The 27,174-nt window shown below is 34.6% G+C and overlaps 3 protein-coding genes across 4 annotated transcripts; 1 reads left to right on the top strand and 2 right to left on the bottom strand.

The window, feature by feature from the left end:
- The first annotated feature begins 6,358 nt into the window (after window positions 1-6,358).
- On the top strand, window positions 6,359-10,102 carry LOC109220324 (protein FAR1-RELATED SEQUENCE 6-like). Of its 2 annotated transcripts, none has more exons than XM_019384785.1 (2): window positions 6,359-6,478; window positions 7,880-10,102. In XM_019384785.1, the coding sequence occupies exon 2, from the start codon at window positions 7,912-7,914 to the stop codon at window positions 9,913-9,915; it is 2,004 nt and encodes a 667-aa protein (XP_019240330.1). In that variant the 5' UTR covers window positions 6,359-6,478; window positions 7,880-7,911; the 3' UTR covers window positions 9,916-10,102. The 2 variants fall into 2 exon arrangements, with proteins under 2 accessions (XP_019240330.1, XP_019240331.1); XM_019384786.1 differs by lacking the exon at window positions 6,359-6,478 and adding an exon at window positions 7,281-7,562.
- A 1,040-nt stretch (window positions 10,103-11,142) lies between these two features.
- LOC109220323 (signal recognition particle 54 kDa protein 2-like) lies at window positions 11,143-13,239 on the bottom strand. Its single transcript, XM_019384784.1, has 3 exons — window positions 13,074-13,239; window positions 11,776-11,884; window positions 11,143-11,663 (listed from the first exon to the last, which is right to left on the bottom strand). The coding sequence occupies exons 1-3, from the start codon at window positions 13,206-13,208 to the stop codon at window positions 11,413-11,415; spliced, it is 495 nt and encodes a 164-aa protein (XP_019240329.1). The 5' UTR covers window positions 13,209-13,239; the 3' UTR covers window positions 11,143-11,412.
- A 1,164-nt stretch (window positions 13,240-14,403) lies between these two features.
- Window positions 14,404-18,225, bottom strand: LOC109220325 (V-type proton ATPase 16 kDa proteolipid subunit). Its single transcript, XM_019384787.1, has 3 exons — window positions 18,001-18,225; window positions 17,227-17,512; window positions 14,404-14,880 (listed from the first exon to the last, which is right to left on the bottom strand). Exons 1-3 carry the CDS (start codon window positions 18,074-18,076, stop codon window positions 14,748-14,750), a joined length of 495 nt encoding a protein of 164 aa, XP_019240332.1. The 5' UTR covers window positions 18,077-18,225; the 3' UTR covers window positions 14,404-14,747.
- Between the last annotated feature and the right edge of the window lie 8,949 nt (window positions 18,226-27,174).

The raw sequence follows: 27,174 nt of genomic DNA, 5'->3' as shown, positions 1-27,174 counted from the left end.
TCCCAGTTACCATAGACTATTTCAAACGCTCGTTTGCGCCCGAGATATGCCTTTCTTTTAGTAATGGTATGGCCATGTTCCTGGTGGACTGCTGTAATGCACTCTTTGATTTTATACCTTATGGATGATTCGATGTGTGGAATAAGAACAAGAGAAATCAAGTCAATATCCAAGTTGAAGTGATCCCCGTTGAATGTGTCCATTTCGCATGTGTGGGTGGGAATGTATTTACCCACTTTTCACAGACCTGTCTTCTTCTTGCTCGCACGCAACATCCAATGACATGGCCAAAACCACCTGCGACAAACAACCTTGTATACAACCGGACTTGACTCCCATACCGTCATCTCACGACACTCTTTTACGTTGTGCATTTTACAAGCCCTGCTTAGGCGTGCTTTATTAGGAAAAAGCATGCCCTTTGCCAGCACCGTTGGTCTAGACTCATCCCACATTGCTGTTCGAATTTCATCAAAATCCCTTGTGAGAGCTTCCACATCCGGCATGCTTGGCAAGTTATCAAGGTAAGGAATCTCCCTTGAATGAAACGGCACTTGGGACTCGTACACTCTTCGTCTAGGGGGGTAGAGCATACTCTCTCGTCAAATCAGGTCCTTCCTTCTCATCCTCCTCATCACCATCCTCACGAGGAAAGGGTGTCTCGTCTCCAGATTCATCAACATTGTTATCGTAATCACTGTTCTCTTCCTCACTCTGTGCATCTGCCAGATCCCGATTTAATACGTCGTCTTCGGGCAATTGAGTGAGTACATTTGGTTCAACTTGCTCGTTTTTGTTGCACAATCAACAAACTAATAAGATACTGAATTTAATAAATACTTTCCATATAGCTGTATCACTTCACTTACAAGTCGTAATGTGATGAAATTCCATGATGGACAATTTCATTTAGGTGATGACTCTCATCGGATGGACCACCATGATCTAACACACTAAAACTATGCTTGGGTTTCGAAATTTGTAAAATTCATATCCGGACTGTACCCCCTGTTAAATATATGAGCGTTAATACAAATTCAATACAACAAAAATGTACATCGTAACACAAAGGAAAATTGAAGTTTACCACTCATCTTGTGAATTATGTAAAGCAGGCAGGGATAAGTTTAAATCAAGGAAAACTCTTTCATCCGGAACCTGTCCGGCAAAAACTCCTCCAGAATAACCACCCGGTGATTGAGGGTTATCAGGAACCTATCCGGCAACCTAATTGTTGGGAACGTCTTCGACCTTGATGTACATATCCAACATTTTGATTACAAGATATTCCTGTTATTCATCCAGAGTCCTCAGAAAATCCCTCAAAATTTTATCATCGTAGATGTTTAACTCCGAGTAAAAAGCAGTCCCTTGCGGAGTGACGGAATACGAATATCTTCCGGTTACTTTAAGTATCACTGAACGTCTCCTCACACCCATTTTTTTTGCATAACAACGATATCAATTTATCGTACTCCATTGTAAGTGATAATTTAACATGACCCTGTGGAGATAAACTATACCTCACAGAGTTATTCTCCATCACAACCTCACCCCCCCCCCCCTCTCCAATATAATGAAACTCTTATTCTACTCTCTTCAGACATTACTAAAAATAATGCTTAAGAGTTTAACAACAACAAAAAATTGAATGGGAGTTAGAATTTTTTGTGAATGCATTTTCTAAAATCCTAACCACTTTATATAGGAAATGGCTAGCCCGGGATATGGAAATTTTTTGACGTATAGCGTTCTTTAAATATACGCTATACACATTTAAATTATTGTTATGTCAGTTAACTTATTGGTGGGTCCATAATCAGGGGTATAGCGTTTTTGTTTTGGACGCTATATGTATAGCGTATGAATTGAGGACGCTATATATGTCAGTCAAATCGTCAAGCAGTATAGCGTCTTGTATTTGGACGCTATATATAGAAAGGTAACTTTATTTTTACACTTATTAATGTATTTTGAGTCCAAAAAAATAATATTTAGGTTCCGGACTCGAGTTGAAGGCCCCAAAATTATTTATTTGTATATATTATTTATATATTATAAAATTAATAAAGAGATTAGATTTTGTACTTTATTTTTTGAAATGTGACCGAGGTTATTCAGATAAATAGTTGAATTTTATAACAAATATGCAATATATGAAAATAAATAATTTGATGACGACTTTGACAATTAAAAAAATAAACTATCTTTTGAAGATAATTATTGCTTATAAAGAGTGAATAAACCTATTTTTCACTCAATAGATTTGAATTATTCCTGATTTATAAATTATTTTGATATCCGCTTATAAGTAGTACAAAATTGAGATTATTACATTATAAGAATTGATAAAAAAAATACTGTCTTAATCGTCAATAATTATTTCTTATAAAATATAATATAAGCCTTAGTGAGGTTGAGTTACCATGTAGTGCAGGTAACGAGTGAATGATCACAATATGTAAAAATGATTCGTTTGCAATCATTACGACAACAAAAAAAATTATTAAAAAAATTTAAGATCTTTTATTAAGTTTTGGCTTTAGATCACAATTTTCGTGAGCCGCCTCTAGCCTGGAATGAAATATTTGGCACGTGGTATACGTTCCTAGTTCCTCAATTTATTTCGTGGCACAAATCTATCAAATAAGTATTTGGTTATGTTATTTTGGCCGTTTCTTTTTTTACGTTTTTCTTTTTTTAGGTTTGGCCGTTTCTCTAATCAAAGCTAATGCATAGTTTTCACTTTTCCCCAACTATAACCTTTTTTTATTTCATTCGTATTTCAAATGCGTCAGTAATTGAAAAGGAAAAGGTACAAAACCAAAACATTCATGGAATAAATATGTGGAGGTCCTTTTTTTCAACAAATATGTGGAAAAGACAAAACAAATTTTACTTTTGGAAAAAAGTGAAAGAAAAAGTAATTGCAAATGGAGCCAAATGATTGAAAAGACATGACTAATCCATCTCTCTTTTAATTATGTCACAAACCAATGAACCAGAATTCCAGGAAACATATAATTATAAAATATGAGCTGCTGATATCAACTCCATTAGCACTAATATACAAACTAATCTCAATCTGTACCCTAAACCTAATTTAGTTACGTAGAAAGTACACGGAAAAAGGAAATAAAAGTTTTAAAACCTAATTTTTTCGAGGATTTTTATAATATGGGTGCACCACTAAAAAAAAGAAAATAATTCAAGGTTAATAACTCAATATTTACCAAGTGCACCATGTAACCTCTTTGAAGTATGGGTAATATGGGTGCCAGCAGATAATACTAGACCAATTCTAAAAAATATATACATAAAATACTTAATTTAATAAAAAGACTATGGGTTCACGTGCCCCGTATATTTGCCCATAAATCTGCCCCTACATGTTTCAGCAACCTTGATAAAAGTGAATGCAAGATTTTAGTACTTTTCATGAGAATACATGCAAGCATAATATCAATAGATATATTTAAATCTCTTCCTTCAGCAGTTCAACTATACGTAGACGGAGATAGAATTTTAACTTTTGGGGTTTGTATTTTAGAACGATAATTTCAAGTGCTTATAACTGAATTCTAGGTGTAATATTTATACATATATAATAAATTTCTTAACACAATATATTATTTGAACAAAAACTACTGAGTAAGTAGTTCAACGAACCCATAGTCGGGCTTTTAACTCTGTCCCTAACTAGATGTATATATAGTTCTAATTGAAGATATTATAAACTAAAAAGGGCTAAAAGGAAATGAAAACACGAGGCTATCTCTTTAATTATTATACCTTATCCTTGACACAATCAAGACAGATGATATAGTATCAAGTATCAAGTATCAACTATGGACTACCATTTATAAAAACAGTATTTGCTTCCATTTATTATAAGATCAATAATTCGAGAGAAAAAAATTTCATAGAAGAGTGTGATAATAGGATTTAAATTTTTTCAAAGGTCTAAGGTTTGATTTCTAGAAATTGAATTTTTAGTAAGAATTAGTACTATTTTTTAAGTGAACCTATTTGGCGTAAATCGGTCTAATCGAACATATAAGTTTCTAGTACTCCCCCGGATTCACAATAAATGACCATTTTACCTTTTTATTTTGGTCCAAAATAAGTGTCTATTTACATAATCAAGAAGGAGTTAATTTTATTTTTTCAAAATTTGCCCTTATTTACATATTCCAATGTGTCAAGGTAACAAGTAATTAAGGTTAATTTAGTGAATACATATTTTTTTTCTAGAAGTTCGTATTCCTTTAATGGGTGCGCAAAATATAAAATGGTTACGTATTGTGGACCGGAAAGAATAACTAATACCTAAACAGAAAAAAGGAAAAGTAATTAATTTGGGGGATTATTGTTATCATAATATGAAAAACTACTCCTTCGTTCAATTTTACTTGGCACATTTTGATTTTTCACGCTCCTTAAGAAATAATAAATGAAGTGTATAATTTATATTAATTGATGCATGAGTAATAAATATTGTGGGTATAACAAGAATTTTTTTTTTATTTTTTCTTGATATACGTAAAATAATAAGTAAAAGAAAATTTATTTTTAATATACATGTCAAGTAAAAGTGAACGGAGGGAGTATAAAGAAAAGGTCATAGAAAGCAACCTCATAACTGCAGCAATGATTGGACCGATTATTATGAGTAATTTATAAGTGGGATAAGGTGCTAACTTCGAGAAGAAACAAAGCAATATTTCTAGTAGATAACATAATCAAGAGAAGATTTTTTGAAAAATGAAGAAAGAAAAGAGAGAGCAAAATCATCAACAGAGCATAGAGAGCGATGATGATGATTTTGTTAAAAAAAAATGCTTTTAAAACAATATATCCTTCGTTTAAACAAAATGAACCTATTTTGTTTATCTCATTTAAAAAATAATGTTTATTTTTAAAATTTAAAAGTAAAATAACTTTAAACTTTTTATTTTACTTTTAATGAGATGATTTATAATCACACAAATATCTATGGATTATTTTATACCACAAGTTTCAAAAATCTTCCATACTATCTTAAACTCCGAAATCAATAAAATAGATTCATTCTTTTTGGAACGGGAGGAGTACAATATTTTAATCAACAATGACATATACTACTATAATTTAGTTTTTATATATTTTGGCATTTCTCCTTTAAAACTCACAAAGGGGAGAATTTGCACTCGCATATGCTCAATTCTTCTCCACGAGCTTACCCCCCCCCCCCCCTCTTTATTTTCCAATGTAGAAATGACACCACATAGTCATTCTAAAGGGCCGCTATAGGAATTAGCTCGTGCATCCTAAATTTTAGTATTTCAGTTTAAATTTTCAAGACAATTATGAAGAGTTGTCCTGAAGTTAAGATTTTTAGTTTAAAATTTAAGGACAAAATAAATACTGGTTAATCTCTAAATAGCATCCCTAAGAATGACTATTTGTGCACTTGCCCCATTTTCCATCCATTAAAATAACTATAGCCTGTTTGGCCAAGCTTCTACTTTTTTTTCAAAGTTGGAGTGTTTGGCCAAGCTTTTGGAAGAAAAAAAAAAGTGCTTTTGAGGAGAAGAAGAAGCAGCTTTGGAGAAGCAGAAAAAAGTAGTTTCTCTCCAAAAATACTTTTTTAAAAAGCACTTTTGAGAAAAAATACACTTAGAAACAATTTTTAAAAGCTTGGCCAAACACTAACTGCTGCTCAGAAGTGCTTTTCAAATTAATTAACCGAACAAATTGCTTCTCACCAAAAGTATTTTTGAGAAAAACACTTCTGACAAAAAAAAGCACTTCTCAAAATAAGCCGATTTTTGTAAAAAGCACTTTTGAAGTGGGGAGAAGCTTGGCCAAACCCGCTATAATTAGGTGCAAGCCCCCCTTCCCTTCTGCCTGTTTTCTATCGGCTTTTCTTGCAGGGGCACTTTGATGCCAAAATTTTCAAATTACGTCATAAAGNTTTTGCTTTTACATTTTTTAGTGTATCTCAAAGAACATTACATCAATTTCTGTGTCGCACACATTATTTCAGCTCGTAGAAAAAATCAAAGCCAAACCGTTTCGACTTAAAAAAAGGTCCAATTTTGAAAATCAAACTTAAACTTTTTTCGGAAACTAAAAAATCAAGGTAAGTTTTAAAAAAATCAATTCAAATCTTATTAATAAGCTTTTAAACAAATAAGTTTTATTCTTTGTCGGACATTGTAATCCATTTTTCGAACATCTTTTCCTTTTCTGAATGTTGAACATCAGTTGCAACGATAAACGATTCAATAGATTAATAAACCAATCAATAGATGTAATTAGCAATATTCTTGCAAGCTATAAGAAGCTTTATCCTCGTTCAACAAGGGAGACATTACTAAATTTGTAAGTCGAAAATAAAATAATAGTTAAATGAGTTAAAACACCATCAATTGATTAGCCGTTTTTGGCTGAAAGACAAGAGGAACTCAGCCGATCACCGCCGGCAGTGGCTCAGGTGAGAATCTTTGTTTAAATTTCCATTTTAATTTGCTCAAAGTTTGGTTTACCCTAGTAGCAATTCTTTAGTTTCTGCTTCTCCTTCTTGTCTTATCCCTCAGCTCATAGTGTTCAATGCTCAACCCTTCACCTCTAATTCCAAGAATTGATCTTTATTTTAGGCTGTACATACCCAATTAACCTAAACCCATACTAATTTAATGATTTTGATAGTGGGTTATCATCTTTATCAAAACAGAACACAGGAAATGAAATTCTCGATATTTGCTCAGATTATGTAGCTCCCCCTATGGACCCAAATGCAACCCCCCGGTGGGTGGGAGGGGGTGCGCTCTTAGTGAGCTATCCCCTAACTTTTCATCTGTAGAAATGGCTGCTTTCAATTTGCGTTGAGAAATATAATACTCCCTCTGTTTCAATTTGTTTGAAACTATTTGATTAGGTACGTGGTTTAAGAAAAAAGAAATACTTTTGAAACTTGTGGTTTAAAACAACTGTAGATATCTGTGTGGCGTTAAATCATCTCATTAAAGATAATTTTAAAGTTAAATTGTTTCTAAATCTAGAAAAGGTTCTTTTTTGAAACTGACTAAAAGGGAAATAGGTTCATCTTTTTGAAACGGAAGGAGTATATGTTTCGAGTACTTATTCGGAATCTTCTCACGAGTAACACTAGTGTGCTTGTTGTTTTTTGTGCCTGTATATTTTTGCTTATATTCATAGTTAATCTTGAGAAGATTCTGCTTTTTGCTGTTATTGCCGGAATGTTCATCCTTCAAATTTGAGTTTTTTTTTTCTTTTCATTCAAGGATATTGATATTCTCGCCTATTTTTTAAAGTGTAAATCAACTTCTTTTTTAACGTTTTTTTCGCTGTTCGATCTTTTATAGACTTTTGAAGAAATTTTGCTTCAGGTGTTTGCCTATGTAACAAAAAGAGATGCAATGGAAAGTTTCCTACTGATATACTAAGAAGTAAAAATATATTGTTGAAATGGATCATTGTGAGCTGTATACTCTTCTTTACAACCTTATGGCTTTCTCATACTTCAGGCTAATATTGAAGTTGGCATCTAGACCAGTGTAAGCAGAACCTTTTATATTGTAAAATACGTCTCAAACTCTTGTTAGAAGAATTCCCAGAGAGAAACATTGTCTTATTTCCTGCATAAAAAGACACTCTTCAATGTTATACAGTAACTATTTCCCCGATAGCCCTCGGCCTCTCATTAGTTCTGTAGTTGGGGAGAAACACGTCTGGAATATTTCCTTATTGATATCATTATATAAAAAAGTTATTTTGGCTTTATCTTTCGCTATCGTCCGCCTCCACCCTCCTCTCCTGGGGTTGTCGTCCCTGACCACCTTTGACGAATCCTCTTCTCATTTATATATTACAGAAATTGATGTTGATGGTTCTACAACATTCCAAATGGATGGTCTTTCACTCAATGCCGAACCCATCTTCGATGATGAAACTGAGGAATTCGAGATTGATGGGGAGTGTGCGATGACAGAATATGTTGGCCAATCTGGTGTTATTGAAGGCGAAAATCCTGTTCCTCCGGCTTTTGGAATGGAGTTCGAGACATATGAGGATGTATATTACTTTTACAATTGTTATGCTAAAGTGCATGGATTTGGGGTCAGAGTGAGTAATACATGGTATAGGAAGAGTAGGGAAAGGTATAGAGGAAAACTAAGCTGCAGCAGTGCAGGATTTAAAAAGAAAAGCGAAGCGAACCGGCCCAGACCTGAGACAAGAACTGGCTGTCCAGCAATGATAAAGTTCAGATTGATGGAGAACAAAAGATGGAGAATAATTGAAGTTGAACTTGAACACAACCACCTCGTTAGTCCATCAACTGAAAAGTTCTATAAATCTCATAGAAACATCAGTTCGGGGAGTAAAAGGTCCTTGCAGATGGATGCTAATCAAGACATTCAGAAAATTAGGTTATTCCGAACTGTCATTATTGATCCAGATGATGTTCGAAAATTAAACATTGATGAAGGTGAATTCAGGAACACGATTGTCCAGTCCAACAACCATTTGATTCTTAAACCTGGAGATGCTCAAGCTTTTCACAGTTTCTTCATTGATCTACAGTTGGTAAACCCTGATTTCTTTTATGTAATGGACCTAAATGAGAAAGGATGCTTGCGGAATGTGTTTTGGGCGGAAGCAAGATTTAAGGCTGCGTATAGTTATTTTGGTGATGTGGTCAGAATTGACACTGCTTGTTTGACCACCAAATATGAGATTCCACTAGTGGTAATTGCCGGAGTTAATCACCACGGACAATCTGTCCCATTAGGCTGTGGTTTGGTTGCAGGAGAGACTGTAGAGTCATTTATATGGTTGTTAAGGGCATGGCTGACATGCATGGTTGGCCGCCCTCCGCAGACCATCATAACTGACCAATCTAGAGTTATGCAAACTGCTATTGCGGATGTTCTCCCGCGGTCATCTTATTGTTTTTCTTTGTCACATATCATGAAGAAAGTTCCAGAGGAATTGGGTGGGTTGCATGAATATGAAGTAATCAAGAAAGCATTTACTAAAGCAATTTACCAATCATCAAGAGCAGAAGAGTTCGAAGCAGCTTGGGAGGACATGATACTATGCCATGGAATTAGGGACCATAAATGGCTCCAGACACTCCACGACAATCGTAAACACTGGGCCCCTGTCTATTTAAAGGATACATTTCTGGCAGGGATGGTTTCTGTGACACTCAGTGAGAAAGAGGCTTCTCCTTTTGATGAGTATTTGGCTAATCATACTCCCCTAAAAGAGTTCCTTAACAGCTATAACCAATGTCTGAAGGAAATCTATCAAAGAGAAGCATTGGCTGATACAGAATCAAGGAATTCCAGTTTTATGTTGAAATCAAGATTTTATTTTGAAATGCAGCTATCTAAAGTTTATACGAATCACATATTTGAAAAATTCCAAATCGAAGTCGAGGGAATGTTTTCGTGTTTAAGCACAAGACAAGTAAGTATTGATGGGTCAATTGTAACTTACATTGTTAAGGAACATGAAGTTGAGAATGTGAATGAAGCAAAAGATTATGAGGTTACGTTGAATACAGCTGTTGCGGAAGTTCTTTGTGCTTGTGGTTTATTCAACCTGGAGGGTTTCCTGTGCAGGCACGCTTTGTGTGTTCTAAGTCAGAACAGTTTTGAGGAGATCCCACCTCAGTACATTCTTTCACGTTGGAGAAAGGATATTCATCGTAGTTATGTTCTTGACTACGGTTGCAATTTGATTGACACCAAGAATCCAGTCCACAGGTATGATAATTTATACAAGTGTGCTGTGAAGTTGGTGGAAGAGGGAAGGAAATCGAATGAACGATACAAGTTCACTTTAGAAGCATTGGGTGAGATATTGAACAAAGTTAGTTTGCAAGATCATAACACTCTTTAGCTTTTTAAGAAGAGATGTGAAATATGTAAAATAGAACATCGTGCATCATTCTTCAGGATTATGCATGCTTTGTAATGTGCTAATGTAGGCATGATCATGTTTATGGATGTATGCACACAAAATCTACACTATAATGTAAAATAGATCTGTGTTAATGATCTATCCTTATTTTTGGTCACTATTTGCACATTAAGCTTAGAAAATGAAAATATATAGCAATGAATTATGCATTATATATGTTGATCATGTTATTTTTTTGAAAACGAGTAGTAAAACTGAATAAAAAGCACAGTCGCCAGTTGTATCTTGAATCTTTTCAACTTCTGCAGCATGGTTATCCTTTGAACGTGAGGTCATTCTTGTGAGAAGTTAAGACTTCTAAAATAAGCAAATACTTATTTACCTATATTAATTTATTTTCTTTGGTGTTATCAGCTTTGACGATTTTCTTCATGAATCATACTTGTTGCTGGAATAGAAGGATTTGTAGTATTCGCACTGAAGTCTATATACATGATTGATGGTGAATTTTAAACGCAAACTATGTGTAATTTAATAAATTTGTCGCTGAGGAAGATGTATTAATGTAATTTAATTGAATAAACCGTACAGGTTTTTAACCAAAAATAAAAAATATACTATGCATTCCAAATATTCAATTGGTCAGAAAACCTATTTTTCAGTTGTTTTGACATCTTATTTTCCTTGACCTAATGATCGATTAAGCTTTTAATTGTATATTCATATTATTTGATCTTTAATTCTACGTGTCCCAGATATGAACATGAATTTATGAAGAAAGTGTAAACAAAGATAAAACTAAAATTTATTGCTTCAGTTTACTTCATTTTCTACGTTTTTACACTTCAAAAGAGCAAGAAGGATATCCTTTGGGAGTTTCCTATTATCCCACATCGATAGAAGCTAAGAAGTAGACAGCAGAGAGCTGCTATAAGAACGAAGGCCTGAATACTTGTTAAGGCATACCTTTCTCGGCCTTTTGGCTAAGATCAAGTGTAGTATCTGTTCTTATCAGTTTAATATCTGATATGTGGGCCATCGGCCCACACGATATTAACTCAATTTTTTAAGGGGGAAGGTCCATCAGAATAGCTTGCTATCCGGGCCTTCGCGCGTCGCTTTGGCGTTGCACTACTGCCGTAGCCTGGCGCACCCCACCAAATCAAGTCATATTTTGAGTTAGCCCAAGTGTAGTTGACCCAGTTCTATCTAAATTGATAAGTAAAGAGAACCAATGTTATTGAACAAGCCCATGCTCTTTGGTTCAGTTTTTCTTAGTAACTTGTAGTATGCTGCCACGTGTTTCCATATGATTAAAGGCCAAGATCTTGCTAATAAATTATACAAACAAGGTAACAATACAACATACTATCAGTGGAAGAACTCAAAATTGTGCGTGCTTTAACTATATAGACAGGAATTGCTAGTTCTTGACTTTGTAAATCTGTAAATTTATGCTTTTGATGTAATCTTTACTTATTTACGGCCACCACCAAATATACCCATCATATCTTTGGAGGAACTCATATGCTTTATGATGTTCTGTAAACCACCTGCACCTCCCATTTGATTTAGTCCCTTCATTAAAGATTTATTCTTGCTCGTATTTGCAAGTCGCTTGTATGCTTCCAGCAACTCTATTACCTCATGTACTCGACGGCCAGCACCCCTAGCTATTCGCATGATCCGGGATTGATTCATAAGCTTTGGATTGGAACTATCCAATTCTGCAATTATACCACAATTTTCTTTAACAAAAGATTATACTGAATTCTAAAAGTAAATAAGGATTACATCAATTAGCTTAAAGAAAACCTCATTGAATTTTAGCTCACTTGCCTTCGTTGGTCATTGAGTCCATCAATGTCAGATATCCATTAAATTTTGCCCGGATTTCCTTTTCATTACCTTTTGGCAGAAAATCTGCACCAAATAGCATTGAGAGGCCCTATACCAAAGAAAAAAAAGTATAAACAATGGATAAAACAAATGATACCATGTCAATTCAAAAGGGAAAAAAGTATGCAGGAACAAATGTGGGTAACAGGTTCACATAGGGTAAAGTAGGTAGTTGTCTGCAAGAGACAAGTGTTGGCAAAACTTCCAATTAAACTAAGACTTCATTTGGAATCAAGTGCAATTAAGAACTTTATCCATGAAAGGTTATTTACACAGATGATTTATCATGAGCGGTAACCGCTCTCTCTTCCATTTTAAATGATGTATATTACTATTCTTAAATAGAAGGGGAGCCTTGGAGCAATAGTAAAGTTATCTCCGTGTGATCTTTAGGTCACAAGTTCGAGCCGTGGAAGCAGCCACTAATGCTTGCATTAGGGTATGCTATCTACACCACACCCCTTAGGATATGACCCTTCCCTGAACCCTACGTGAACACGGGATGCCTTGTGCACCTGAGTTGTCACTTTTTTTTTTACTATTCTTTAATACTCATAATTCTATAAGAATTCTGACCTAGAGTACATTATTTTGTTTTCAAAGAGTTGTGACCTTGAGTACATTAATTGCCTAGTTGAAGTTTACAACTTCTTGATGAAATTGAAACCAACCAATTCAAAGAGAGCCTAAAACAACCAGCAAATGCTCTTGAGCTTGCTCAAGTTATTAGACATTTAATTATATAAATAAGTTTTGAGAACAGGGAAAGAAAAAAAGAAAAGAAAAAGTGCAAACAAGCATAAGAGATTCACACTGCAAGAAGTATGAACATAAAATCATTTGGCAATTTTTGAACACTCTATTTTAAGTTGGCTCCTTTTAAATGAATTGCTGAAATAATGACTAAAAAGGACAATTCGGTGCACTAAGTTGCCGCTATGCACGGGTATCGGGGAAGGGCCGGACCACAAGGGTCTATGTAGGCAGCCTTATACTGCATTTATGCTAGAGGCTGTTTCCACGGCTCAAACCCGTGACCTCCTGGTCACATGGGAGTAACTTTACCAGTTACGCCAAGGCCCCCTTCAATCCACAGCTGAAATAATGACTAATTTTCAGAAAGCAGAATGTTAAGAAATCCGCAATCCAATGACCCGTTACAGAAAATATGAAGTAAGAGAGAAAAGATTTGCCAAACTTCCAGGAAGGGGGATCAGAGATTAAATAAGCTAGCATACCTGGCCAATAGGACCCATTTTAAGTATGCATTGAAATAGCTCATACATTATTCTCAAGGTAGGCTTTCCTTGGGACAGCTTCTGAAGAAGCTCAGGCTGTTGATCCGTCAATACCACTTCATTTAGCTTGTCCATAAATTCATTGTTATTGATCCACAATTACATAGCCCGTTCAAGTTTTATTGGTTGAACACCAACTTTTTAGGGGAGAAAGTCAAAAATAGCGAGATTTATAAGTGGTCGTTCAAAAATAACCCAATTTTAAAAGTAATCGAAATCTAGCCACTTTTCATGTAAAGATAAATCTGAGCGAAACACTGTTCAAAACCCGGAAAATACGCCAGTATATTATGCTGGAGTTCCAGCATAAGTATACTTGAACTCCAGCATATTATACTGGAGTTCCAAGATAAGTATGCTGGAACTCCAGCATAATATACTGGAGTTCCAGCAAAGTATACCGGTCCAGTATAATATGCTAGAAGTTCATACACAAGTGCTCGAATCTCCAGTATATTATGCTGGAACTTTCCGTGTGTTGGAGTTCCAGCATAATATGCTGGAACACAGGTGCACCGAACTCCAGTATATTATGCTGGACCGGTCTCTGTTGCAGCAAAATAGTAGCTATTTTTCATTGACTTGGTAAATGCTGGCTATTTTTGAATGACCAATCCGAAAATTGGCTAGACCGTGCTGTTTTTACACATTTTAGTTAATGGATCAAGCTGAACTCAGCCCAAATCAACCCATCAAATATACTAGGTTGAGATAGGTTACTCTAATAAGTTGAAAACATAAACCAATCGATGTGCGGACGTATATATGTAATTTTTCATCTTTTTATGTTACTAGGGATTAAATAGATTGGTAATTATATTTTGTGGGGGTGGAGCATCGGTATATAACACTTATTACTACTTAATTATAGTTTCTGACCAACTCATATTGACCCAAACATTAACCTAACCAGACCCATTGAACTCCTAGTATAGCCAAATTGGCTGTTTGGTAATCTGTCTCAACTTTATCTTTTTTATTTTTTATTTTTATTTTTGAGTGCTCCCAAAATAATATTAACTATTGAATAATATACTAAACTGAATTACTGGTCAAATATAGGTCCTCTAACGTAAGAGACCAACTGACGAATAACATATTTAGAAACAAAGAAAGTGAACTATTATCAGATTGGAGATGATAGTTTTACTAGTAGTCAGACCAGATAAGAGTAAAGACTACCTAAGATGAATTTGTGCTGCCCAAAATTACATGAGAAAATCCAGAATATCAACTAAATAGATGCGCACCAAGTATTTGCATCTTCAAGTAGTACAACCAAATATAACTTGCTGATCAAAGAAATATTCAAGCTCATAGATGTTGCACCATAAACATAATAAATTAAGATGAAATGATACATGCACGAATCTCATAAAGAAAATGGTTCAGACCGTTCACTGCAAAATATACGATAAATACTGACCAAATTGCACAGCTCTTTAAGCTATTATTGAGTAGAAAAATTGAATTCCTATTTCTACAGACAGAACATTGCACCACTGAATATAGTGGCAGCTGTGGGGTAATGAATAACAATACACGTAATAGATACTTTTGACTGCCTTGGTCTTCTGCAGCTTCACATACAGCCCGGTAAGAATGGGGTTAACTTCACTCAGCTCTAGACTGCCCAGCTCGGGAAGACAAGATAATGCCAACAATAAGCCCATAAAGAGCCAAAGCTTCAGCGAAAATGAGAATGAGGATCATCCCAACGAAAAGCTTAGGTTGTTGTGCATTAGCCCTAGAAAATAGTTGTTGTTCAGTACAGAGAAAATCATCTATAAAATAACAGTCAGCATTACAACAGAAAAACAAATAAGACATTCCAAACAAAATGAAGAGCACAGAACAGCCCCAAGCTGAATATGTAACAATTAGCCTGCAACAGTCATTAGATTGAGCCTTTGGCTTTACATTTCATCCATTGTTTTGGCAAAGTCAAGATAGACTTGAGAACCGGTGATTTCTAGAAGCCAATGTATGTTTTCTTTAGACGCAATAGAAGTCAATGCATATTGAAAACAATAATAAAGACAGCTCGGTGCACAAAGCTCTCCTTATGTGTGTGGCCCAGGGAAAGGCCGGACCCAATAGGGTCCATTGTACACAGCATTTATCTGCAAGAGGCTGTTTCAAAAGACTTATGTTGTGAACGCTAAGCAAAGAGTTGACAAGTGGCTAAAAGATAAGGAGAGAAGGAATCGTAAGGCAGCAACTATCCCTGGAAGCCGCCCATTCTGTTGTAATATACTACCATATTTCGACTTTATTGACTGCAGAATATGCACCTCTGTTTGGAACAGTTTGCTCGCAGCTCACCTCGAACCATAAAGTTGTAAGATTTGAAGGAAATCAGTGAGCTCTAACTGTCCACTGATCTTGAAAAGCAAAATACTATTTTTTTGTTTTGTTTTTAAATCCACTTCCCACTTTCTTAAGAGACATTCTTCTACTAGACTTCAGGGTGTTTAGTCTGTGTCTTTGATTTTACGTTAGATATTTTCTTTTTCAGGAACGTTGCAAGCTGATCAAACAATAAGCTATCTTAAAGCATACTACCAGTGATCTAGTACAGACCGGAAAAGGTCATTTTGGTATAGATTCTCTGGAGACAATGGAATAATGATTGGTAAAGTTTTGCCAGCAGCTTGAAACTGGAAGAAAAAAAGGACACAACGAGGCAGCCGTTGTCAAACAGAAACTCATACCACACACCCCTAACAAAGTCCCGGCATCACTATTTTTTTTCTTTTTTTTTATTAACTCCCCCCCCCCCCCCCCCGTTCCAATATATGTGGTGGTTTGCAGATTTCAAGAGTCAAAGGAGTTAACTTTAAATGGGAATTCGGACATAAAATAAAAATAAAAAGTACTAAGTGGGCGTTTGGACATAAGAACTGTAAAATTCCGAAAAAAGGTGAAATTTTTTTCCAGTGAAAATGGTATTTGAAAATTAGAGTTGTGTTTGGGTTGGACATGAATATAATTTTGGATTGTTTTGAATTTTTTGAGTGATTTCGGTGAAAATTTTGATAAACAACTTTTTGGAATTTTTCAAAATTTTGAAAAATTCCAAAATTTATCTTCAAGTGAAAATTCTATGGCCAAACATTGATTTCGAAAAAAAAGTGAATTTTTTTTATGGCCAAACCGGCTAAGTTTAATTGAAAATGACATTCCAAGATGCAAACAACAACTGCACCTCAATGCCAAACTTGAGACAGAACCATTCCAAATTTCCAATATATAAAAAGTTGGGTTCTCTAACACGAATGGGTAAGATGTTGTGAGTATTCACCATTATCATATGGATTTTAGTTTAGCAGCAATTAAACAGTTGAGATATGTGGAAGGGGATCTGGCAATTAAGATAGTTAATTAAAACAAATAAAACTTTAGTTTAGTTTTATTTGAAGGCATATTAACCAATTTATTCAGAAAAGTTCCTGCTCCGTTCTCATGCCAATGATTCATCCACCAGATTTTATTTCTTTCTCCTTAGAGCCTATAGAACAGAAATTGTTCAAGTAAGGTCGTAAATATATTTACTCATTACATTGGCATTCCCAACATGGGGGTCGAAACCATGACACAAGGTTAAGAGCCTTCTGCTCTATATTAGTTGAACAATTAAATTTGACTTAACTACTAAGCAACTATGTTTCTGTTTGAGCTTCTTATTTTTACTATCTACCAAAAAAAAAATTCCTGCAGATGTTAGCAGCAATTTCAACAAACCTAAAAGCTCATGAAAACACACACCAAGTCATCAATATAAAATTGCAACATTCTACATTCTACTGGAGCCACTCGCATTGAAACTCTAGTTCTACTACTAAAAATTGCTTTTTAAGGGCTCGGAAACTAAAACTTATCCTCGCCGTTAAACCAAGAGATGAACAGTACTAAAACCAACTCTAGATTGTTCTAACAACATAGTACTAAAACTCAATGGTGCAGGAGTTATTCATATATGATCTTTCACATTTAAAAGTCCTAATTATTGAATTCTGATCCAACAGGCACTAGCAAGCAAAGAAAGAAAAGGACAACAAAAACAAAGAAAAGAAAATCAAGGAATCAATACCTAACACCAGCATCACCAACAATACCAATAGCCATTCCAGCAGAAAGGCCAGCAAGACCACAAGCAAGACCGGACGAGAGATGAGCATAGCCATCAAATAGGTAATACGACTTTGTTTTGGGGTTAATCCCAGTACTGATGATCACAGCAATAATCAACCCATAAATACCTAACACACCAGCCATAACCACTGGCACAATAGATTTCATCACCAACTCAGGTCTCATCACTCCCATTGACGCCACTCCAACACCACTCTTCGCTGTTCCATAAGCTGCCCCCATACCTACAAATCATTCATAAAAACATTAGATTCGAGATCCATTATAAATAAGCAAACAACATACTCGTATCTGTTGCAAAGGTGGATCCAACGTTTGAAAGCTTACAGATGCAAAATCACATTGTCTTTGGTGGTGACAACGGTACAGATTAAGCATAATTTTAAATTTCCAAAAAAAAAAAATCAACTGTATATGTAACTCTAGAACAAATCTCAAATTACTACTAAATAAGCATAATTAGTACTCCATAAGCTTGCAAATAAGCATAAAGCATAAAATTTGCTCGAAGCTTAATCTGTGGTGCAGAATTAGTAAAACACATATATTTATTAAAAAATCAACTATATATAGTTCATGAAAAAAGGAATTAGGTTAGCATATGCAGACTACAACTGTATTTTATAAGAATAATAACACATATTTTTCAAGAAAAAAATTAACTATATATATAATTCATCTGCAGATCTGGGATAGGGTTGGAGGAACTTACAGGAGAAAACCAGGGCGGCGGCGGCGCCAAGGAAGCCGAAGAAAGGAGCAGTTTCATCTCCGGCGAAGGTCGACATTGTCGTTAGGATTTGGATCTGAGAATAGTAAATTATACAGAGAGTTTTTGAGTATTGGAGTTGAATAGATCTGTTTCTAGTTTCTCCTCCCTCGTTCTCTCTCCCTCTTTGATTGGTTGTTGAAGCAAAAATTGATAACTCGGTGATATTCACGTGCTATTACGGGTTTGGGCTTGGGCTTTAGAGGCTGTTTTGGGCTGATTGCAGAACATAAAAAAGAGAAATTTACCTGGAAGACTGGAATACAACAATCTAAAGAGTTATTTATAAAAAATACAACCACTTTTAAAAAAATTACTTTATATATAATTTATTACAACTTTTTAACTTTTTAATTAAATTAGATACAATTTTGATACGCCTAAAATATCTTATAGGAGTAAAATTATTTTTTTTCTTTCCACTAAACCTTTTTCTTCACCAAATGGCTTAATCACTAACCTATTTCTGCCTCCACTATACCATTCTTCGTCTTTTCCCCAAAATCTAGTATTATTAACTCGCATATCATCCCAAAACTTCTGCACATTTTAATTCAATAGATTATAAGGTTTTTGATTTGGGTGAATTCGTTAACTATATCCGAGAAAAATGGGTAGAAGATCCATTCCCATTGTTGTAAACAAAACCCATGAAAAGGGGGAGAAATATTTTATTTATATAATTGACATAGAATATATAATATATTTGTTAATGTCCTTTCTTTCTTTCCAGTTGTATGCGTTGTGGCATTATATGTGTATATAGTATTGTAAAGGTAGATTATAATAAAATTTCATTTACACTAAGTTTTAGTAAAGTGTTAATCAATGTTAGTATTCTGTATAATTACATATGATATATGATATATATGTATGGTATATATATATATATATATATATATATTACACTACACACGCATCTGAAAAGTATACTTTTTCATAACATATGATATTACGGGGTACACTTTTTGATATGAAATATATTGTATAAAAAGGTTTGATGGCCATCTAGATCTAATATGTATTTTTTCCTCTATGCAAAAATGCTATAATTACTCGATAACACCTAATGGAATGAGGAGTCCGGAACCGAAATGTTATCTTTTTGAACTCAAAATATTGTTTTAGGTGTAAAAAAAAAGTTATCAAAATATGTAAAACACGATTTTGAACCGCGTTTTACCTTAACGGCCGTTTGGGACGTTAAGGTAAAATGCGATTCAAAACTGCATTTTACAAAAATGCGATTGAAAACCACGTTTTACAAAAACGCGGTTGAAAATCACGTTTTAGCATAATTCTCCTATTCATTTCAACTCAGTATAAACAGCAAAACTGGGGACCCATCTTGAAACTGGGTCCCACACATCAGCAAACATATATATGCCTGCATACATAATTTTAGCTTAGCTACTGCAAAGTGATAGTGCAATTTTTTTTTTACAGCAATAGGATAAATTACCTATAGTAACAGGTACCTCATCCGTCCATTATGTTCAAGTGATTAAAATATCACAATTATTGATATAAATATGATGATTAAAGTCCCCCGCGTTTTTATATATTTTGTTTAAATTTTATATCAAGTGAATCCCTACCAGCTACATTAGAATGGAAATACTTAGATTTGAATGATTCCCAAAAAGAAAAATGCGTTATTCTTTTTCACACAAATAAAAAAAGTTGTGTCGCTGAAAATGAGAAAGAAAAGTAATTATATAAAATAAATCTAATATTTGATGAACGAGAAAAAATTAAATAGCCTCCTATAATTGCTAAAACTACATTAATAGTATAATATTTGTATGTTATGTCTAGAATTTTATTCATAATTTAAGATATGTTTAAATTCATACTTTTTTTTAAACATTATTAGATTAAATTAACATGTCACAGCCGATAATTAATTTTAGCAAACTCGATTTGGTAATGAAAAATAAACTTAAATAACATATGATAACAAGTTAAATTATTTGCAAAACTAGTATGTCTATAAATGATAATGATGAGGGAATGACAAAGAAGTATGTGAAAAAACACTATTTTCGATAAGAGTTTAAATGTGGGGGAAATAAAAAACACTATTATTGATGTGTGGGACGCAGTTTCAAGATGGGTCCCAGTTTTGCTGTTTATACTGAGTTGAAATGAAAAGGAGAATTATGGTAAAATGTGGTTTTCAACCGCGTTTTTGTAAAATGCAGTTTTGAATCGCGTTTTATATATTTTGGTAACTTTTTTTTTACATCTAAAAAAGTGTTTTGAGTCCAAAAAGATAATATTTCGGTTCCGGACTCATGGATGAGGAGATTGCAAATATCAGCTAAAAAGGAAAATTAATTATATATATTACGTATACCATACTATATATTAGAGTACAATCTAAAATTGGTTTCTGGTGGAATAGCGGTGAAAATGGATTAGAATGTTAGCCAATCGTGTTGGAGGTTTTTAGGTTAGAAACTGTTACCACTAATATAGAAAATCTCCTTAGTTTTAGCTTTTTATTATAGCGATAATCTTGATTGTGGTATAAATGGAATTACATGCAAAAAAGTTAGTTGCACAATTTGTAATGTCTAAATTAGTTGTAGCTTATATAATTAACACTTATAGGTCTTGTATTTATGAAAGTTTCTCCATAAAAAAGGTAAGGGAGAAATTCAAAAATAGTCAGATTTACAAGTGGTCATTCAAAAATAGCCACACTTTCAAAAGTAATCGAAATTTAGCCACTTTTCATGTAAAGATAAATCTTAACGAAAACACTATTCAAAATCCAGAAAAATACCCAGTATATTATACTGGAACGTTTTGCGTGTTGGAGTTCTAGCATAATATGCTGGAAGTTCATACACGGGTGCACCGATCTCCAGTATATTATGCTGGAACTTTTCGTGTTGCAGCAAAATAATGGTTATTTTTTAATAATTTTGCAAACGCTGGCTATTTTTGAATGACCAGTCCGAAAACTAGCTAGCTCGTGCTATTTAGCCAAAAGGTAGAAATGACATCAGGTAGCCACTCTGAGGGGTATATTATTTAGGAATTAGCCAATATGTTCTAAATTTCAGTTTTCTTGTTCAATTTTTTCAGGACACAAATGTCTTGAATTGTCTTCAAAACTTTAGAAAAAAATAAGTATTGGCTAAGCTCTAAATAGTAGCCCTAATAATAGTTGTTCGTGTACTTCCCCCATAAAGGTCGATACTCAAAGGGATTTTTACACAAATAGCCGATTGGTTCACTATATATTTTTCCTATCTAGTAAATAAAGATCGTGTATACTGATTATACATATATTATACATAAATTATAATCTTCAATAATTTTTACTTTAAACGGTTAGATAGACCACTATTTAGGATAATTCTTCATACTTAAGGTCTATATCGGCAAACGTTTGCAAGTTGAAACTGGTCACTAACGGTATAAACCAATAAAGCTCTTCTAGTGTAGCGAATTTATTAAAAATCATATACTCTAATATAATAATATAAATAACTTTTAGTAGAAATTGCACTCATTGGCCACTGTCATGAAGTTCTAAATTTCACATGTGAAATTTCATAACGATATCCTTGAGTTTCACTTGTGGAATTTAAAATTTCATAACAATAACTATTTTTCAATTATCGGCTAAAAAGTGACTATTGATGAACTTTGCCTAATATAGTTTATTCAGTTGTTATAAATTGTGTACGTTGTTCTTTAGCATGCTGATAACATTACTTATAGTTGGTTTAAGTAATGTAATAAAGTAGTAGTGCAGAATTTCTTGCACTATAGTTCTTCACTACTGGTACACTTGACAGACATTAGCCATATTATGTATCTGACGCTGCCGAGCAGACGCGGAGCTGCGGGTTCGATCAAACCCAGAAACTTTAGTTTAAATCCTGCATTTGTTTTATAATTTTTATTAAATATGTACAAATTATTAATGTAGAACCTACTAACTTAAAAAGATTAGAATTGTTGGACTTTAAAGACATTGAGCTTCAAAGACTTTAAGCATTGGGCTTTAAAGTATAAGAGTGTGAATTGGAAATGGTGGGAAATAAAATGGAGGGAAATAAAAATTTGAATGAAGTGAGCTTTTGACTTGCACTTTGTCCCTCATTGGTGAGGGACAACTACATTTGTGTGCTTATATATAGAATCACTTCTTAAAGCTCTTAAAAGGAGTTGAAGAGAATGATCCCTCGTGCCGCCGTCGTTGCTCGGCTTTGGATTTGGATTTGTCAAATGATATAATTAATTAAATGTCAGATCACTGCTGAAGATTCAGAAGGATAGTCTGGCCGCGGTCCTAGCGTAATCGCGGTAGGACCGCGCCAGAACCCTGCTGCAGATTCAGAGGGCCACTCTGGCCGCGGTAGGACCGCGGTAGGCCGCGTAAACTTCTGAAAAGGCACCTTTTCCAGAACAAACATCACACCTCTTCCAATAATTGCCTATAAATTCTGAGGCATGACTTCGTTTTTTATACACCAAAAATATTACAGAACTTCCTTCTTTCTGAAAATACTGCATTCTAATTTGCAGTCTCTCTCTCTCTCAAATTCGTAAGTGTGATTTTGCTCCGTTCTTTAAGTTCGTTGGTATCCTGCAGTTTGTATTGCCACGGTTGCAGGAAGGTTTATTCCATTTTATCCTGGGAGGATTTAATCCATTACCTTGGCAACGTGTAAGGGGGTTAAAATTCCTTAAGGACGCACAAGCAAATTGTGGACTCGGAATATTTCTTAATCTTTACTGTTTTTTTCTAATTTCTTTTATTCTTCTAACAGTTTTTTCTGATTTTGTGTTTTAACACAGTAGCAACAACAAGAATTTCAAACCCATAAGCTTGAAATTTTAGATCCGCCTCTACTGCGAGGTTACGCCGAGTAATTATATCTACTAAAAATCACCCGTTTACCGACGCACGTTACCGACGGATGTCCGTTGCTAACAAGGCTTTACCGACGGAAGTCCATCGGTAAGTGGTTGGTAGGTAAATCCTTCCTCGGTAAAATGTACCGACAGAATCCATCGGTAAGTACCGACGGACCCCATCGGAAAGCCACCTGTACATTTCTGACAGCAGTTGGTCAAATAATTTTACTTACCGACGGACTCTATCTGTAAGTCCCTCGGTAAATCTGGTACATTTTTGGCAGCCAGTGCCTGTTTTTTGTTGCACCACCTGCCAGTAGAATATTACAATACAAACTAAAATATAACCACAATAAAACTCAACTTAACAGTAACAAAATTTTATAAACTATATCCAAACATCCAAATTATCCCATCAAACATCCAAATATCCAAATTATCCTATCAAACATCATAACTATCCAACCAAACATCAAAATGTAACATTCAAAGTTAATATCCAACTAAACAACAATCCAACCAAACATACAATCACTCATCTTCGGATCCCCCCCCCCCCCCAATCTTCTTCATCATTTGTATTATTTCCATCACTTTCATCCTCTTCATAAATGTGGCTTTTTGGCGGAGAGCGGGGCAGGCCGATTAAGTGGTTCACTTGAGCCTTGAGGGAGTCGATGTCATTCCTAAGTGCGTCTCTAATCTTCTCTTTCATGCTTTCTTTTTTCTCGTTCATCCGCACAGTTCTTAGAAAGTTGTTGAATCGTTCGACGCATCTCCTCAAGGTCCTCATTTTGCATGGTGGCGGATATGTCCCAATACCTTGTAATCCACAAAAGAGAAGTGAAAAAAATACACGAAGAGTTAGAATTGAATAACACTATTTTAAGGCAATGCAATGACTTTGGACTAAAGTTGATTAATCATCAGATTAAATGACTTATGATATGAAAAACAGAAATTGTATTTACTTAACTCAACTTATTTCTAAAAGCATCGATTAGTAAATCTGTATTTACTCTATGGTTCCATAAAATAGTGACTATGTAGAAGTAACTAATGTCGCTTGTTTGCAAGTTATTGAATCCAAACGCATAACTATATGTGTTTTAAATACTTCAACAAAAAATATATTTGCCATATAAGTTTTTCCTCCAGAGTCTACCTCATAATAGAGTTTCTGCAGTTAGTCAAATTTGTAAGTTAATACATCAGATGTTGGTTTTATAAAGAACTCCATAGATCAGGTGTTTTGTTTGTCACAATATGCGGAAAGAGTTCCTAACCCTCGATATATATATATATATAAATTATATCCAATCCACTAAAGAATTGTGATAATTTTAATAGATGTTATGAGAGTAGCCAAATATTCTGGAATATGTTCAGGACCAAGCTAAGAAGCAAGTGAAACATCGCACTTTCCTTTGTTCTATTGGTATGTTCTGATGAATATTCCATCTTCTTCAAATAAATGCATACTGGAAAACTATATTAATGAGAAGAAATGTCTAGGTGTGTATGTACACTTGAATAGTCACAACTAGGCTACATATCTTCATTAGCAATTAGATTGTGATAAAAGATATGTTCCAACTTCAAACAAAAGGTAGGACCTGATGACTTGATCTTAAATGGACTAAAGATATCAATTCTTTGACAAAATAATTTTCAAATAAGAATCTGACATCTTTCTCAAGAAATATTGAATAAATTATATTTTCACGCTGCCTATTCTGGTTGTAAATATTGAAGTGGGCAAGCAAACTGAGTGCGAAAGAGTAGCTGATTTAAAAGTTTTTGATGTTTGGACATATATTTGAGGTACATGTTCTTTTTTTCTTTAATGTTTAGATGTTCATGTTGTTAGCAGAAAGAAAAACACATCATTGAATTGGATGAATTTCAAAATTACGACAGCAAACCAGGCCACAAGATAGTTTAGGCTCTTGTGCTCTAGCTTGACAAAAGAAAACATATTTTTTCTGCAGTATTTGTTAACTACTCGTGAGATAAATGTACATATTGAACATTCTTTACTTATACTTAATATTTGATTTTTCTTGTGAAAGAGCAAAGTAGGCCTTCAGTATCAAAAGTAAGATAGCTACTCGCAGACCAATTTGTTATATTCACTCTTTATTTTAAGATGTCGCTCTATTTTCTGTTTCATATCCTTTGGTTAAACTGCTTATTCCTTGCTAGGCACTGAAAAGGCATCTCTTGTGTACCAATTGTTAGGTGATGGCGTAGGATATGTGAAGTTAGAGGAACTGTTGGTTGAGGAGACATGGTTGGAAGCACTGCCAGGGAAATTTCAGCGAGCTACTTTAAACTAACATGCAAGAAAACATATACTGCGTTATGCTAGAACCTAATATGCAGCACCTTCTCCATTATGGTTTAATTCACAATATTTGCTTTACAAAAAACCTGATTGAAGTAACAGACATTACAGTTATCTAAGCCATATATTTTTTGATAACCGAACTGAACCATACATGTAAACACAAGAAACCAAAAGGTTGTATTTCCAGAATGTGTTATTCTTTTAACTGACTCCGAAACACAGCTAACAAAAAGAAGAGCTTATTAACCAAAAAGTATATACCTTGTAGTCCACACGCGAGGCGATGAAAATTGCGCTCGGAGGAAAGGTCGTATGCTCTACCCTTATACACGCCTCCAACCACGTTCAACCACAATGGGAGAGTTTCTTCCTCCGATGGCATGATTGGCTGGCTTGCTCATCGGTCGGCTGACTCCTAGCGAGCTCTTCCACTGCTTCTTTATACCGATTCTACATTAAAAGTGAAATTTAGTATATAAACAATCATTATAAAAGAATTTTAAGTTAATCTTGATCTTACATAAGACTCCTCAACGTATGCTCTACCCTTATACTTTGACTAATATATCAGGCAAAGTATGTTGACAGAGATTCTACCTAGGTAAAACATACCAACCAAAGTTTATAAACATAATGCTTAAAAATTTAATGCAACGATGAGATATGAACACAAATTCTATGCCAAATTTAAAGTACTTTGAAAAGTAGAGGTGTTTCTTCCATAGGAGCAGCAGGCTTTTGCTGGGGAGGTGAGACAAATGTGTCTTTCTATCTATAGTACATTTCCTGTTTTTACATATCTTTAGCTTTATTTTAATAGAAAGGGAGATTCATGGACTCCTTATTTTGCTTCAGGAATGGTAGTTTCTAAATTGGCAAAACATGAGAATAGTATTGGGGCTGCAGTTATCTTGCATCCTGGTCCTATTACAGTTGACGAGATAAATGGTAAATTTATAGATTTCTCATTTCTCCTCTATAGTTTTATCTTTGATGACTTTAGAGCTGATAAATAATGTTATATTTTTCAGAGGTAAAAGTTCCAACAACAATATTAGCAGCTGAGCATTGTATGGGGTCGAATTTGACCGACCACGTCCCTAAGCCAGCACGACCGACCGAATATATGTGAGTCCGGCTAGAAGGACGACCTAGGAATAATAAGAGGGACGACTTCATGATCACGTTGGCCCCTCTATAGCATGTACTTTATTTCTGTCTTTTAATATTCAAGTAAGGATCCTCTATTATATAAAAAGGGGTCCGAGCCTTGTAAAAGGGGGGATTTTTCATTGATTGGAAATACAATCTCTCTAACATTCTCTCTTCTCTCTAACATTATCTCTCTCTCTGATCTCTCGAAGATTATCGCTCTCTCTCTCTCTCTCTGATTTGTATTATTGTTGTCTGAATCAATTGCCAAGATCATCCTAGGGTTTATTATCTTCGATTACGATTTACCCTTTCATCTATATGATTGATTTGCTTAAAAAGTGGTAAACAACTTTTGAGTCAAACAATTTGGCGTCGTCTGTGGGAATTTCGGTAGTCGAAATTATAGTTCACATCTAGGATATCGAAAACAACAATCACTGTTCTTCAGACTTCATAGAAACTAACAAATGGCAGATAAAGAATCAAGGCTGAAGATGGTAGCAGATGTCTCAACCAACCTCATAGGCCCACTCAACGAAGCCGGTAGAGAAAATACCGCGAATGTAACACCAGCCAGTATACCAGAGGGGAGTCTCACCCTCTTCGCTTGAATATCTAACGATTTTGCATGAAAGAGGGACTTCTACATCTGCAGCAAAGGAAACGCCCCCAGTAGTCAAAAAGCTACTAGAGGAATGGTTGACGAACACTCTAAGTAGCATGCTCGAGAA

The sequence above is a fragment of the Nicotiana attenuata genome, unplaced genomic scaffold (assembly GCF_001879085.1).
Source record: "Nicotiana attenuata strain UT unplaced genomic scaffold, NIATTr2, whole genome shotgun sequence".
NCBI lineage: Eukaryota > Viridiplantae > Streptophyta > Magnoliopsida > Solanales > Solanaceae > Nicotiana > Nicotiana attenuata.
The sequence above is the reverse complement of the archived record's forward strand: the minus strand, read 5'-3'. Positions and strand labels throughout refer to the sequence as shown.

Coding starts and splice junctions, on each gene's coding strand:
- LOC109220323 (XM_019384784.1), bottom strand. CDS start 13,208: ATGGACAAGCTAAATGAAGTGGTATTGACGGATCAACAGCCTGAGCTT. Junction 11,885..13,073: donor AAATGGGTCCTATTGGCCAG/GTATGCTAGCTT, acceptor TCTTTGGTATAG/GGCCTCTCAATGCTATTTGG. Junction 11,664..11,775: donor GGACTCAATGACCAACGAAG/GCAAGTGAGCTA, acceptor GTATAATTGCAG/AATTGGATAGTTCCAATCCA.
- LOC109220324 (XM_019384785.1), top strand. CDS start 7,912: ATGGATGGTCTTTCACTCAATGCCGAACCCATCTTCGATGATGAAACT.
- LOC109220325 (XM_019384787.1), bottom strand. CDS start 18,076: ATGTCGACCTTCGCCGGAGATGAAACTGCTCCTTTCTTCGGCTTCCTT. Junction 17,513..18,000: donor CGCCGCCCTGGTTTTCTCCT/GTAAGTTCCTCC, acceptor AATGATTTGTAG/GTATGGGGGCAGCTTATGGA. Junction 14,881..17,226: donor GTTGGTGATGCTGGTGTTAG/GTATTGATTCCT, acceptor ACTATTTTCTAG/GGCTAATGCACAACAACCTA.